This window comes from Cyanistes caeruleus, chromosome 6 (assembly GCF_971803275.1).
Source record: "Cyanistes caeruleus chromosome 6, bCyaCae1.hap1.1, whole genome shotgun sequence".
Lineage (NCBI taxonomy): Eukaryota > Metazoa > Chordata > Aves > Passeriformes > Paridae > Cyanistes > Cyanistes caeruleus.
Window position 1 is genome coordinate 5,878,542 of NC_141706.1, and position 14,607 is coordinate 5,893,148.

At 38.5% G+C, this 14,607-nt stretch overlaps 2 protein-coding genes across 2 annotated transcripts in view; one reads left to right on the plus strand and one right to left on the minus strand.

Moving 5' to 3' along the window:
- Positions 1-14,589, plus strand: part of LOC147652387 (uncharacterized) — a 55,964-nt gene extending 41,375 nt beyond the window's left edge. Inside the window, exons 4-5 of the mRNA XM_086894730.1 lie at positions 3,120-3,213; positions 13,692-14,589. Of these exons, the coding sequence (XP_086750856.1) occupies positions 3,120-3,213; positions 13,692-13,773 (176 nt within the window). The 3' untranslated portion in view covers positions 13,774-14,589. The remainder of the gene's footprint in view (positions 1-3,119; positions 3,214-13,691) is intronic.
- The window catches only part of LOC111930520 (epidermal growth factor receptor kinase substrate 8-like protein 2), a 68,111-nt gene that overhangs the window by 53,281 nt on the left and 223 nt on the right, over positions 1-14,607 (minus strand). The window contains exons 2-5 of the mRNA XM_086894734.1: positions 14,392-14,539; positions 9,638-9,816; positions 8,876-9,033; positions 7,714-7,792 (exon numbers count right to left, since the gene is read on the minus strand). The gene's annotated coding sequence lies outside the window, so the exon portion shown is untranslated. The remainder of the gene's footprint in view (positions 1-7,713; positions 7,793-8,875; positions 9,034-9,637; positions 9,817-14,391; positions 14,540-14,607) is intronic.

Here is a 14,607-nt window from a genome sequence, read left to right on the forward strand (position 1 = left end):
CACCCACAGCATGCGATCATTTCTATTTTTGAACACAGTATTTTCTAACATGAGTCAGTTACCAATCTATTTCTGATCTGAACAGGAAGGACAGCAGAACATCCTTAATCACAGCTGAACCAAAATTAGAACAGAAAAATGGATCAGTTCAGCTCCTTTATTTATACTAACCAACTTTAGGTGTACTTATATGAAAATACATACATAAACCCCTTTTGCAGATCCTCAGTGAAGTATCAGAAGCTGGTTTAAAGAGAAATTAAAAATGCAGAATTGGGTATTGGAAGGGGCCTGTTCCTACCAAGGCTTTTACTTGGAAAGCTGTAATTCAGCCAGCCAAGCCACCAGCTAAGGGGTGGTGACAGTAGCATGTCTGAGCAACGCCTGTAAGTCACCTCTTGGTCGTTCTTTGCTCAGCACTTGTCAGGCCACAGCCAAAACACCTTTGACTGGAGTTCTGTGTCCAGGTTTGGCACTCAGCATAGGAGAGAGAAAGTACACAACAAAGCTCTGAACCTCAGAGATTAACCATGCCTGGAGCAGGACTGTGAACTTGGTGACCTCCACACGCCTCTTCTGACCTGAATTCTACATTCCTGAGACTCCCACACGACACATATGTTAAAAGCATGTCATGAGCTGGTTAAAAAACAATCTAAAACAGTTAAAAAAAAAAAAAAGTCATGCCAATGTGTGACAGCAGAAGCCCTTTTCTCCATGGCAGAACAGTGATACTCTAACAACAAAAATTACATTGAAGAAAGTAAGAACAAATCCTTACTAATAAGACAATGACGTTACAGAGGACATATTATTAGAAGATCACCAAAATACACTGTATGACTGGAAATGCAATCAAGCACCAAGATGGCAAATAAGAGCTCAATCAATTATTAAATGTACAAGCTTTGTAAAAACTGCAGAAAGACTGCTGGCACTACAATCTGCTAAAGCCCTGCTGTTGGTTTTCACACTAAGTCCTCTATCTCATAATTCCTTTGGAAAACTTGCAAACAGAGAATCACAGTAATAAAAATTTCACAGAGCATTAATTAAATTAAGGAAGTATCCTGATGTAAAAAAAACAAAGTGACGATTAATACATAAATCTCTATTTCTTTTAGTCTAAAAGAAAGAAGTAATTTTCAGCACGAAGGCTACCCTTAAAGATGGGTACATATGAGGGAAACATGTCTGAAAAGGGGGAGGGGAAAATCTGTGCCTGTTCCAAGCTGTTTTGACTATTAACAACACAGTTTCAAGATAAATTCCATATGGATAAGATACATAGCATGTTTACATTTGACGTTTACAGCAGCACTTAGGTAGGTTTATAGATGCATGTATAGATAAGCACAGGGTCAGCATGGATACAGCAAACTGCTTCATACAGAGATGGAGATTTCTCATTTAGTTGCCTAGCAATAAGATCTGACTCCTGGAAGCTAAAAAATACTGATTAGAAAACAGAGTAGAATTATTGAATATATCACACAGATCATACAAAAAAGAACATAAGCCTATTGAAGAAAGGAAAGCATTAGGCCAGAAAAAATAAATTCTATTCAATGAAATTTAACCAAGAAATATGTATTACTAAGAAACTGCAATATCTAAATTAAAGAAATCCTCAGTGTGGTCATTCTGTCAGTACTTTTCATCATTCTTCTTTTAGCAGAGAGTCCAATTCCATCTTGACTAATGGATCTGACTTTTGAATTGCTGTGTTTAACTTTGTCCAGTCTCCTCGATAGTGTTATGAAGGAGACAGAGAGAGAGATATTTTTAAAAATTGAATAGGATGAACATGATGACATTTCTCTTCTTGGAAAACACAGCATGGTACTAATGGAACGTTTGATGGCATTTATTACGCTGGTGGAGAGGCAAAAGGCCACATTTGTGTTTTACTTTTTCACAAAGAGCTTTAAAACTGCCCTGATGCCTTTTAGCACATTTATAAGGTCTCTCTCAGTTCTTTCAACTAACGTCTTGCTTTCAGTACTTCAGCAGTAGAACAGGAAGATCACAAGCCAAGGATAGTCAGCCTACCTTGAGTCCAGCACAGACCAGGAATACCCACATCTTGGATCAGTACTAGTATTGATCTTTCCCCCTCATAGTCTAAATTTAAATAGATTACTTGACAATAGAACTGGGGAAACAGAGGCCACTGGATAGGATTCCAGCATTATCAGCAGCATGGACTTGTAATGCACTACTCAGGCATTACATTATATTTAAACCTGAAAAATGAACATGATTCCTCTTCCTGCTATTTCCAACCTTTCTTTAAAACATTCTGCTTTAACAAGCCTTTAGAAACAGTACTTCCCAAATCTGTTCCTGCTGGAGCTGTCACTTAACAGTATTCCATCTGCTTAGGACAGAAAGTCATACATTTTTCTCTTGTGTCCTGTTACATCAGCATAAATCTGGAGTAACTCCCAAGACTTCCTGTGTGACGCACTCGCTCGGGGTTTGCCTACACAAGGAAGTAAACATAAAGGAAAACTCGCCTCAATCTGAGCCCACTACCAAACCTGGCTCACTCCTGGTGGAAACATTCTTACCAGACAGAAAAGAAAAACAGCTTTTCCCACTCTGAATATGGGTTAAACTACTTTGAACAAAGAGAATCCTAGTAAAATCCAAAGGTATAATCACATTCCATAATGAAGTGCATTACAAAAATAAGGTTTCAGGATCAGAAGCAGCATGTCTTCCATCTAGTCATAAATATCCTGCTTCTCAAACTTTCCCTAATTCAGTTTAGAGGCACTTTTAGATATTTGATACAGCTTTGCATTTTGGCATGAAAATAACCTTTCACTGTCTATAACATACATTTTCACAGAAATGGTTCATAACTTGGTATTTTAAAAGTACTCACTTTTCCATGAAGACAATGACTTTATTTCTTAACCTTCCTTTCCCTGCTGGAAAGAACTATCACACAGACTAATTAACTACATCTTAATTTGGTCTTGTACTGTGTCTCCTTTGTCCTTTTTGCAGCACTGTCAAACACCCCTAAATGGAACATAAATTATATTTACTACATGAAAGGTCATATTAAGACAGTAATTTACATCAATGTTTTTTTTTCTGTTGGTCAGACACTATAATGATAGAAACTACACAAACATCTGAAAAGCAAAAGCAGACAAAAATGAAGGACACACAAGTGAAGATTTTGATGTGTGAATCATGGTAAGTTATTCAACCAGAGCTAATTTACTGAGATGCAAATCAATTGGTAGTTTCATTACAGTAGTCTCTGTAGTATAATAATAATAATAACAATAATAACAATAGCAACAACAGCAACAACAACAACAGCAACAACAACAATAGATTTCTAATATTGTAATGACCCATGTGGCCACCACCTACATGTTTAAAAAGATAAGAAACTATAACATTTATTTGCACACATTCATCACACATTCATTAGAAGGCATTTGCTATTGACAAAGATCTGTCAATCAAAAATAGACAGTCTGGGATGAAAAGCTTTGCTCCTAAGCTTTCCCACATGGATATACATCCCAGAATAATCTGGCACTTTGATAGGTCCATGTGGTCAACAGAAAAAATCATCATTTCATGGGGAAAAACTGTACAGGGAGTAGGGACACAGAGTTGTCTCTGATCTCTTGTTGATTCTCACAAGTTTTGTATACATTTTGTGCTATAAACACTGATTTCAGAGAGTTAGTGAAAAGGAGTAAATTGGGTAGAAACCTCAAAGGTGGAAGTTGTTAATTTTCTCATCTGGGGCTGTGTGGTCATCTTTGCATCTATTCTGAGATCCCAAGTACAGAATCCAACTTTTACTTTTTTTTTCCTGTGTCGTAAGAAATAATAGCTTGAGTTATTATTTCAGTTTTATGCACTGTAATTTGAACTCTGCTCTTCCCTCCCTTTGTTTTTTTTTTTTATTTTGATCTCTTCTGACAAAGAAAAGTAAAATACTAAGTTTGAACTCTTAATACATTGTGAAAATAGTACACCATCCACCCCACTTTGTGTTTCTATGTCTCAAATAATATTCAAAGATCGGCTGTCAATTACATAGCAAAGATCATAATTTGTAAGGTGAATTGAAAGGAAATGGTATTTATGAATGTATGAACCAAAATACTTGATGTTCCCAACCAGGATTCAGCAATCCTGGTTGCTCATGGATAGTCCAGTGTGGAGAATGAGAAAATTAGATGCTCTGTTAAGTATTTATATATTCTGTATAAAGTGTGACTACTCTTTTCTATCTTTTAATCTAAATTATAATAAGCAAATAGCCAAGAATCTGTCTTATCAAATAATTTCATAATAAAACATAGATAATACATATATGTAGCACAAAACAAGTTTTATTCTGGCCTAATAGCAAAGGTAATCAAGCTAAATGTACCATAAATTCTTACAGTATTGCAATCAAGGCAGTAATGCCACTCCTTCAATTGGACATCAGTTTGGTGTGTACTGTTTTAGGTAATCTCATTCTCTTCCTTTCTCACCACCAAAACTACAAACCTTGCTTTCACTATGTCTAAAATTCCTTTCAAAAATTAGTAACAATAAGGCCTGCATAAATCCTGCAACTCACTAACAACAACAAAAAAAAACCATTTTGGTGCAAGAGTATTTTGTACAGTTTTATCTACAAATTTGCCTACTCTTTTTCTAAGTAACCATACTTAAAACTGAGGTAAAGCATGTGTTGTACTCTCTCACTGTAAGCAGGAAATATCCATCCCACTCTCTGTGTTTGTTGTCCTGTGAGGCAAGATGTTGTCCTCTGAATTCTCCCTCTCAGAAAACACACCCTAAAAGCAAGAATCACTATTACAGTAGTCTGACCATAATTTTTTTAGATTACAGGTAATTCAAGCTGTTATCTGTAACAGGTTGTGATACCACACAGAGGAGCTGGCATCACATGAGGCCAGATCACTGACTGACATCAAAAGGGGCCAACAGTGTTTTCAGTTCTTTTTATCCAGGCAGTGCCAGCTGCATTAGCAGTGATTTCCGTTCAAAAGCTCAGTGGCAGCAGGTCATAGAGGGGACAAACAGAAGTGACAATTTTGCATCTTGTGAAAAAAAGATCAAATGATTTAAAACATCAGTGCCAACCCTTTTAAGATCAGCTCTAGCAAGCCCGAGAAGTGAAACTTCTGACATCAGTTTTGTTTGTTTACTTTGCAGCAAAGTTTCGAGCTGCAAATCCCTCTTCTGAATCCTGAGGTTCACCGATTCTGATTGCTGGCCTAGAGTATAAATGCTGAAGTGTTTTGTTGGTTTTTTTAAATTTTATTTTCCTTGCTAATTGGCTAAGCCCCAAAAAAACCAATTAATATTTCTCAGTAATATTTACAGAGATTTTCAATCTGTAAACATAAATACCATGGTGATGTTCTGCATTTTTTTAAAGAAGCCTAAAGACTTCTTTAAGATTCTTGCTGCCTAAACCATGTGAATCAGTGAAATAGCAGCTGGAATAAAGGAGCAATAATTGACTGATCAGCTTTTTCCATACCAACTAGGATGTGTTTTCTGTTGAAATATTCTTGGTCTTGATACAGACTTGTGAAACCCTCCTGCCCTTCAAAGATTTGTGGGAAGGGACCACTATCAGAGTGGAGGAAGTCACTAATGAATTTAATGTATCAGAAACACAAATATCAGCTCTCCAAATATCATGTCTTACCCAGAACTTCTGCAGATCTGGGCAGTCACTGACATGAATATTGATTACAATTTCTCTTAAAAGACTTTTTGTTCTTATTTCCTTTGAGAAGTGACAACTATCTCCAGCAATTATAAAGTTAAATTTCCTGTTCCACTGGCACTGAACTAGATAAGATTACACTCAAAGGTTAAGAGGGTCTAGGAAACTTTGATAAGAAGAAAGGACTTCTGAAGTATCCAAAACATAGCTGCTAGAGGTAAAATACCTGCCCAGGTGTGTTGGGGGTTTTTGCCTGTATTCTATCTGATGTTTCTTTAGCAGTTTATGATACAACTTGGGCAGGACGAAGCTTGTTACAGATAAAATCTGTCTTCCATAACTCAGTTTCTGTGGCTTTGCAACTTTTGTGAACACAATACAGAAAAAGCTATTAGAAGGGAGCACTCAGCACCCAGAGCTCACTCCAGTTGATGAACTTGGAGTGTTACTGTTCTTGACACCTTTCCTTGCCCACCTGTTCCCACTGTGCTGCTGCCCACAAAGTGCAAAGCAATTGTCAGTCCCTTTCACATGTATTCTTCCTAAAGAAAGTACCTTTCCTGTGAGTGACCCTGTTGGCAATGCATCATCTGGAAATGCAGTTGTGTGTTAAACAGGGCAAGGATAATGTTGGTTGGTCCCAGGTAGCAGGATGGATAATTTCTTTCCATAATGCAATCTAGCTTTGTAAGAGTTCTTCCTCAGCCTGTCAGCTGGTGTGATTACACCTATTGTACCAAACTTCATGGAAAGTAAAACTGAGAAACAAAGTCTAGGGTACTGGAAAAGAATGAGAGTTTTTGAAGATTCATTGAATATAGTTACTGTTTTACTCCGCTTTAGAGGCAGACACCTTTAGTCCTTATTTATCTGTATGAGGTAAACTGCTCTGCTTAAGTTCTCTGTTGTTTCTATGTGGGTAAACACAGGAAAAGTTATCTTAATTATCTTTTTAAATGACCGCTCAAATGGTGCTATATTTCTAATCAGACCTTCTTACCGCTCAAAATTAATTTGGCTTGACTGTTTTTGTAATTTACTTAGAAAGTGCTTTAATAATTTAATTTAAGACTCCTGGCTGAAAGTATCCAAGTTCTAATTTTAATAAATCCATAAACTGTGTGTGTTTGGACTCATCTTCTAGAGCATTCTCTTGCTGACACATCCTCATCCTTGTACTTTTTCTGTTTGTTACACTGCTATCATGGTTCTATATCTGTTTAGTGAAGGACATAACGTGAGTATATTTACCATATGGTTGCTGGGAGCAAGATGAATGGGGAGCTGACTAAGAATATATTTATTACTTATTCACCAAGCTAACTGAAGATAGAAATACTCACTGGCAGGAATAATTTTAAAACGTTATTTGTAAATGTAAATGATTTGGCTTCTTTAGATACTTTAATCCCTTACAGGAGTAAGAATCTGAGCTTGTGCTGAGATTTTTCTAGTGCAGTTTCTGACCTGCAAAGGTGGACAAACTAAACTGCCTCCTTTAATCAGAGCAAGCTTTAAACTTTCCTTTTTTTCATAAGCTTTTATACCAGTCATTTAGGAAACAACAATGACAAACCTGCTATTTACTAATGGAACCAGATGAATTATGAGGATGTGAAGCCAGCACCCCATAGCTGTGCTCTCAGCTAACTCTCTGAGAGCTGCTGCATTCAATAAATGAGTCAATAAAGAATACAGTATGGATAAAATACTGAGTGAAATTCATCCCAGATAAAACTGACCTTAAGTCAGTGGTTATGTCCTTCAGTGTTTGTTTAGGAAATAAACAGAGTTCCACTGCTAAAAACACAATACTAGGATTTTGTAGAAGGAATACCAGGAGTTTGTAGAAGGAATTAAAGCTTTTGGTTAGCTCAAGAGTGGGGTTTATGTCTCCTCAATACTTCAATCCCAGGAGGCTCAGATCTTGCAGTATCTGAAGAACACCTAACCCAGAAATTACCTGTAGAACTTACCCTGTATAAACTTTCGCAAATTCAAGCCAATATCATCTCAGTCTAGGGATCCAACTATTCACACATAAAACAAATGCATCTGTGGGCAGAGGACTTAACTCAGATTCACTGCATGTGGGACTTCGGCTGCCTCAGACACACAGCATGTAAATGCTAAGCCTGGAATCCTTGCAAAATTAGTATCATTTCGGAAAATCATTTATGTTAACCAGAATAACTACCTAGGATTAAATTATGCTTATTTATACTGTTTCCACTTAAAGAAAATAAACCACCACCACCACCAAACAAAACCCAGCAAAACCCAAAGCAAACAAACACCCTAAACTTAAACAAATGACCAGAAAAAAACCAGAGAAAAAAACACTTCCTTTTTACCAAGGAAAAAATCACTCCAGTTGGAGAGTGCTCTGTTTACAGGCATTTTACAATAAGTACATGTACAACTGAACTCCCCCATATCCCCATATTCACCTTGCAACCCTTCTTGAGATTGTTCCCCAACCAGAATACAGCGATTCCCACAGCTCCATGTGAGGCTGCAGAGCCAAACAAGCCCAGAAACTTGCAAAAGAACTAGGTTTTCAGAGTATTTTCTTTTCAGACCTTCCATTTTTACTCAAAATTTCACAAAAGAGAATATAGAGAAATGGTATTCAAGCATATGTCTGAAGTATTTTTTACTTTTTGTTAATGATTATCAATTTTCTGTTCATTAAACTTGTAAAGCTGGCTAACAGGAAATAATTCTATGGTGTTGAAATGGCTGGTATTGCCTCAGAGAATTAATTATTTTCAATCCACAGATCACATTTAACATTTTCATAGAATCATAGAATACTTTGGGTTGGAATAGACCTTTAAAGCTCATCTAGCTCTATGCCCCTGCAATGAGCAGGGTCATCTTCAACAAAATTAGGTTGCTCAGGGTCTTGTCCAACCTGTCCTTGAGTGTTTCCAGGGATGGGGCATCCACCACCTTTCTGGGCAACCTGTGCCACTGTTTCACACCACATTGTAAAGAAATTCTTCCTTATACCTAGCATGAATCTACCCTCTTTTAGTTTAAAGCCAGTGCCCTCTGATCACTTTTGTGGCCCTCCTCTGGACCAGCTTTTCTGTATGACATAAAACCATGGCACATGAAGCCAGAAATACCTACTAGTTAATAGAAGCCACTTTCAGAGTCAGATCCAACCTTCTTTCTTTTGAAACATCTGACAGTCTTCCAATGTTTGTCCTGATTTAGGTCATGTTCTGGTAGTGGCTTTGGTTCTCTTCTCCCATCTCTCTTCCCAAAGTACTTCCTTTATGCAATTTCTTTAAAAACAAAAGAGATTTCACCAAAATAGGGAAAAAATTACAGCTGCACTTGAGCAGCTGCACTCGCTTTAAGTGGATTAGGGGCTAAAGAATGACAGTATAAAATTAATATACAGAAATGCAAAACAATTTTAACATACTCAAAGTAGGCTAGATTTAATAAAGGGAACCATAGATCAAACAATGGAAATGTTCTTTATTGTAATCTAATGGTTTAACATTCTCAAACCTAATTAAAAATACAGTTTTGTAATAATATGCTCTTACATACAAACAATATTTTTTAAAAAAAAATTAAAAACATGTTTTGAACTTTTTAAATGTGTAAAAAGGGAAAACAGAAGGACTTCACTGCCTTCCAAAGGTTAACCTGGATTTATAACTATTTGCCTGATTTCCCTGTGTTTCTGCTTCCTCCTAAGGACTGAAAGGCAAAGTAGCTTTTCCTCATTCTTTTTTTCACTCAAGTGGATCTTTTATCCTTAAATATCAGAAAATGTGGTTCTATCAGAAATCTAGCAGATAATGAATGCTTTCTTTTTTTCATTAATAGAAATCATATTAACAACAACCACTAATAACTATTACGCCTGAATATTACCTTAAATTTTAAGAAGACATTCTGTGCTTCTGCCCATGGAAAACTAAGGCACAGAGCAAGGAGCAGCTCTTTACATCCAACAAAAGCCCTTTGCTACAAGCAGGTAAATGTATATAAATGCTCTGTGGTGTATTCCTATTGTTTCTTCACACACAAACCACGACACAGCATCCTCTTCACTGAGAAAGAAAATACAAAATTAGACTGGTAAGATCATGTGCAGCATTTCAGTAACAGTAATTTCCCACCCATGCTTCTGAGTTCATCAATAACAGATATTTTTTAAGGAGTAATGCAATGCAGCTATAGGACATTCAGATGCTCTTCTAACTCAACCAACTGTACTTTGTGTTCAGCTGCAGTAGGTATCTCTGAATATGATAAGTATTTCATATAGAAGATGATTGCCACAAAACCACTTAAGCAGACAGATTACACTGGAATCAAGCCAATACATCCTAAAACTGATACAAGGATTATTACTTCTTAAACACCATACAATTAAACCACAGAACTCATTGAAATGTGCTACTAGAGGGCCTAAAAGCTGTCAAAATTAGACATTAACATAGAAAATAGAAATTTTAATAACTATAAAAATTACAAATTATAGACATGCTCTAAGGTAAATCAAACATGAGCTGGCAGTGGTTAGGAGAAAGAAAAACTCCTCTCCTAGCAAATAATGAAAATTAAAAATTTGAAATCTTTCCTACTTTATTGTAAAGGTGGTGCTAACCAATGCCAGAAACAGAACATTGCAGCACAGCACACTCACTCTGCTGAGCTAAGGACCATGAAAAAATATGTCATTTTAAAAAACTAGAGAATGTGAAAATTTTGCAGCTTATATATTTCACTGAACTGGACCTGATGAGAAGACAGTCACTGCTGGGTTTATTTTTTGGTTGGTTTGTTGTCCTAAACCATTCTGGGAATACATATGCAATCTTCCTCTTTGCAAGTTATGATGATTATGCATTAGTACAATTATATCAGCTAAAAATATTCCCAGTTCTAAATAGGCCTGTGAAAGCAAAGCAAGCTGTGCTGCTATGGGCACTGCCTCGCTTCCCTCACGGCCTGTACAAACACTCCCTGGTGAAATCTCACTATCTCTGACACTTGACTATTCCAGGCAGTTTTCACTGGCTAATTCTCAAGTCACACCCCAAGTATCTTTCCAGATTTCAGAGGGAGAACCACCGTAAGAGTCCCGTGCAATTGTAACTGCCAGACATATTGTTACACTTGAGAAATCCAGTAAGTCTTCTGAGTCTTAAATTGGGAATCAGGAGGTGGGTTTTTTAATATATTTTTTTAGTGTGTCTGGTTCTGAGGAGCAGGAATCCAGCTGGTGAGTTAAGGTATTAGGTGCAGCATTTCAGAGGACAACGGAATGAAAGCAAAATAATTTATTATATGGAAGGCTCAGTGAAATCTACTGCAAAGGATTTTCCAAAGGAAGGGGAAAGAGAAGGGACCTCCCAGGTGGCTTAAACTGCACCACTGTCTAGAAGGGTTGGAATGATCTTGCCTCAGTGAGTATTGTTAAATCAGTGTCACTCAAAGTCACCTCTACAGATATACAGAAGTTTAATAGCAATACTCTGCAAATTTAAATCCTGTAGAGAACAAGCACAAAGCCTTCTGCAATGTTTTGACACCATCCATGCTATATTGTACAATTTAAGCACATACCCAGTGTATTATTAGTGCATTTTTCCAAGAGACAATGCAAACAATTCCTCTAAAAGTCAATCTGCACAGTATGAATGGGTTTGCTGTTAAGAACATTCTGCTTCAGTAGAAGTGCCAAGAGAAATGTTTAAATGAAAAATAGAGGTGTATTTTTCAGTTTGGGTTTGGGTTTTGCTTTTTTTTCTTTTTTCCCCAGCCCTTTTTTTTCTACAGTACAGCTCTCCTTGAGACAGGCTTCTATCACAGGTAAAACTAAACGAGTACATTTCACATTTGGTTAAATGTGTGTGCCAGCTACTTCATTCATCGGGTGCGTCATGATGGCTTTGGAGAAAAATAAGGCTGCGAATAAAGGCACAGGCTGAAAAACTGTTGGGGAAATTAGAAGGTGCAGGAGGTGATTATGTTGGAGAAATTAACATGGAATAAACTAGGGTGTGAATTGCCAGTGCATTACTTACTCTGCAGTAATTCTCTACACGGGTGCTTTGGCTCACATTATCTGCATGTCCACGCTGCTTTAATGGGGCACTCTGAATAAAGGCAGCCCAGCCAGCCCCCTGGCCAGCATGGGATGAGATGTGCAGTGCCACACAGCCCCAGCCACCCTGTCACCAGCACTGTCTGGAACCCCCACCCAGCAGGGCCCAGCCTTGGAATCACTGCAAGGCAACCTATTACACCGGGTAAGTAGTGGTGATTCCAGCTCGGCAGCAGTAAGGGAAAGCTCCCAGCTCTGAAAGCTCCTTTCCCACATCTCGTGGGCTCTTTCCATAGGAGCCTGCCCGGCTTCTGAGCTCTCCCATATGTGCAGCAAGGGACATCTCTCTTCCTCTCAGCCAGATGATGCATCTGAGCAGCAACTCCTGCTCCTGTGCCGCACAGCCTGCAACGCAGAGGGTTCCTCAGGACACTTGATAGACATCCCTTCTCAAAATAACCGGTGCCAGTGCACTCAGGCTGGAATTATGCATCGATTCTGCAAGTTCAGACTTGCAGGAACAAATCCAGAACCACCACTATGCCAATTGGAAACCACCTGATTTGAATGAAAGCATCACTGGTGTCCAGTGCAAGCAGAGGAGAGAAAGGGGGAAAATACAAAGGGGAGGTAGAATTTGGACAAATCACAAAGGGGACTGATGGATGCAAGGTGGCACTGCAACTGCTAGACATAAAATTCCTTTTTGGTTTTTTTGTATGTTTCTTTGGTTGGTTGGTAGGATTTGTTTGTTGGGAGGACAGGGGCTGTGGGGTTTTTTTGTTGGTAAAGTCAAGGGGATAGACCGAAAAAAAGATTCTTTAGGTAATTTTTTTCCCAAATAGTCAAACAAACAATTGGGCTGCTACATTCTCAGATATGAATAATGGTGTCTCCCATGCCAAGAAGTGAAGGAATTTAAGGAGAAGGTGAGATGCTTGAAATAGAAGGCATTTCACAATTTTTTTTGTCCTCTGCATTATGGTTCACTGCCTTCATCAACTGTATCCATGCAGCAGGTCTCTGAGGCTGACAAAGTGTGGCACATCTGAAGGGATGCTATGAGCAGCCAAGCACAGAAACTTCTTTGGTTCCCACCTGCCAAAGTCAGTGTGAGCTATGGAACACCATATATCCTGCTGAATCCTTCAGCATTCAATCCTAAAAAAAAAGACCATAGCTTTAAGAAAACATTGCTGTTCTCTTACTGACCAAATGTTGGGGGATTTTCTGTTGTTATAGTAATAAGTATTTTATAGTATGCTTTAAAATAAACAATGAAATGTGACACTTTGTCACTATGCACCTACGATGTTTTGCAGGTTTCCCAATCTGTTCTCTTCCTGTCCTTCCCCCCCAAATATATATAAATTCTTAGTTTTCACTTACAGTTTAACAGCACTGGAATGCTTGTGCTGGAAACACTGAATGAGAATATTCTGTCACCCAATCCAAAACAAAACCCCTGCTTTCACTTCTGTTTTTAAGATTTGCAAGTAATTTTTTATACTTTTTACCCTGAAAATGTTCAATAACCTTCATCAGTTTTAACACTGGTTTAAATCTTGTTGACTTTGCTGTTTCCTCTGTTGCTGAGGCCCACTGTCGCCTCCTTTCAAGCTGGATTCCATGGATTTCAATGGTGTTCTGCACAGTTCTGTTCTTGCAGATTTACCCGTGAAGTCCAAGCTGTTGCAGTAGTGTGGTTGTTACATGTGGCAAAGTGTCATTATATAAAAATTCTGGTATGACAAGTACGTGTCACAGTTGTGTCACCTTTATTTAACATGTATGAGCTCGAAGATTTCAGGTAGTTTGTTTGAGATTTTCCTTAACACAATTCAGTGAGTAAATTATGCTTAATGCTTACAGGTATGATACGGGCAAACCTACCTTGAAGAAGCTTCATCCCAGAGATGCAACAGAAATACTCCTGTATGACAGCCCCCTTTAGGCCTTACATAACCCTTGGGACACGATGGCACGCTGTGTTGAAAGCATTAGGAATGAGGTTGGCTTAGGAAAGAAGCTGGAAGTCGTGCAGGATCATGTGTTGGGACTTGCCATCTGCACAGCTCAGGAGTTACTACAAGGATCACTTTCTCCCAGTCATCTGAACCGTGAGTCACACAAACCGAAAGCGGAAGGCGGATGTGTGAACAAAGCAGATGTGAATGTTCCTGGGGCTTCTACTCACCTTTCCAGAGCCCTTGTTTTCTGCCCTGCCCCATCCAGGGCAACTACATTTAGACCTTTGGGAAGGTAAAGCTAGCTAAGCTACCTTAGCCACCGCCTGGGATGATGGCCGGGCTGTTAAAGGATAAAACCCCTCACGGGTGAGTCTCTGGAAGTCTCCATAGTCAAACTTCCACCTAGAGCTGGAAGCCTGGCCATCTTTGTTTTGTTCAACTGAGCAGGAGCAGGAACACTCCACTAGCTGATTGCTTACCCCGACAAACACGAATGTGTTTTCCGAGCCCTGGTTGTCCGAGGGGTGTCTGCAGCCCCGGACAGGCCGGTTCACGGTCAAAAGCACATGCAGAGAAATAGTTTCCAAACCCCAAAAGCAAACCTGAAACTGGATCTGTACAGACAGCCTCCTGGAGCTCAGATAGCAAACTTCGTCCACCGGGTCTGATTGCAAGCTCAGGGCTACCGTCTACTATCGGCTCATTTTTTTTTACCTCAGCCGAATCCGAAATGTGGGCTGACGGAGGAAGCTTAAATAAATTTATTGAATAAAATTTTAAAAACTCCAAACAAACAAAAATCTTATGAACATATATAC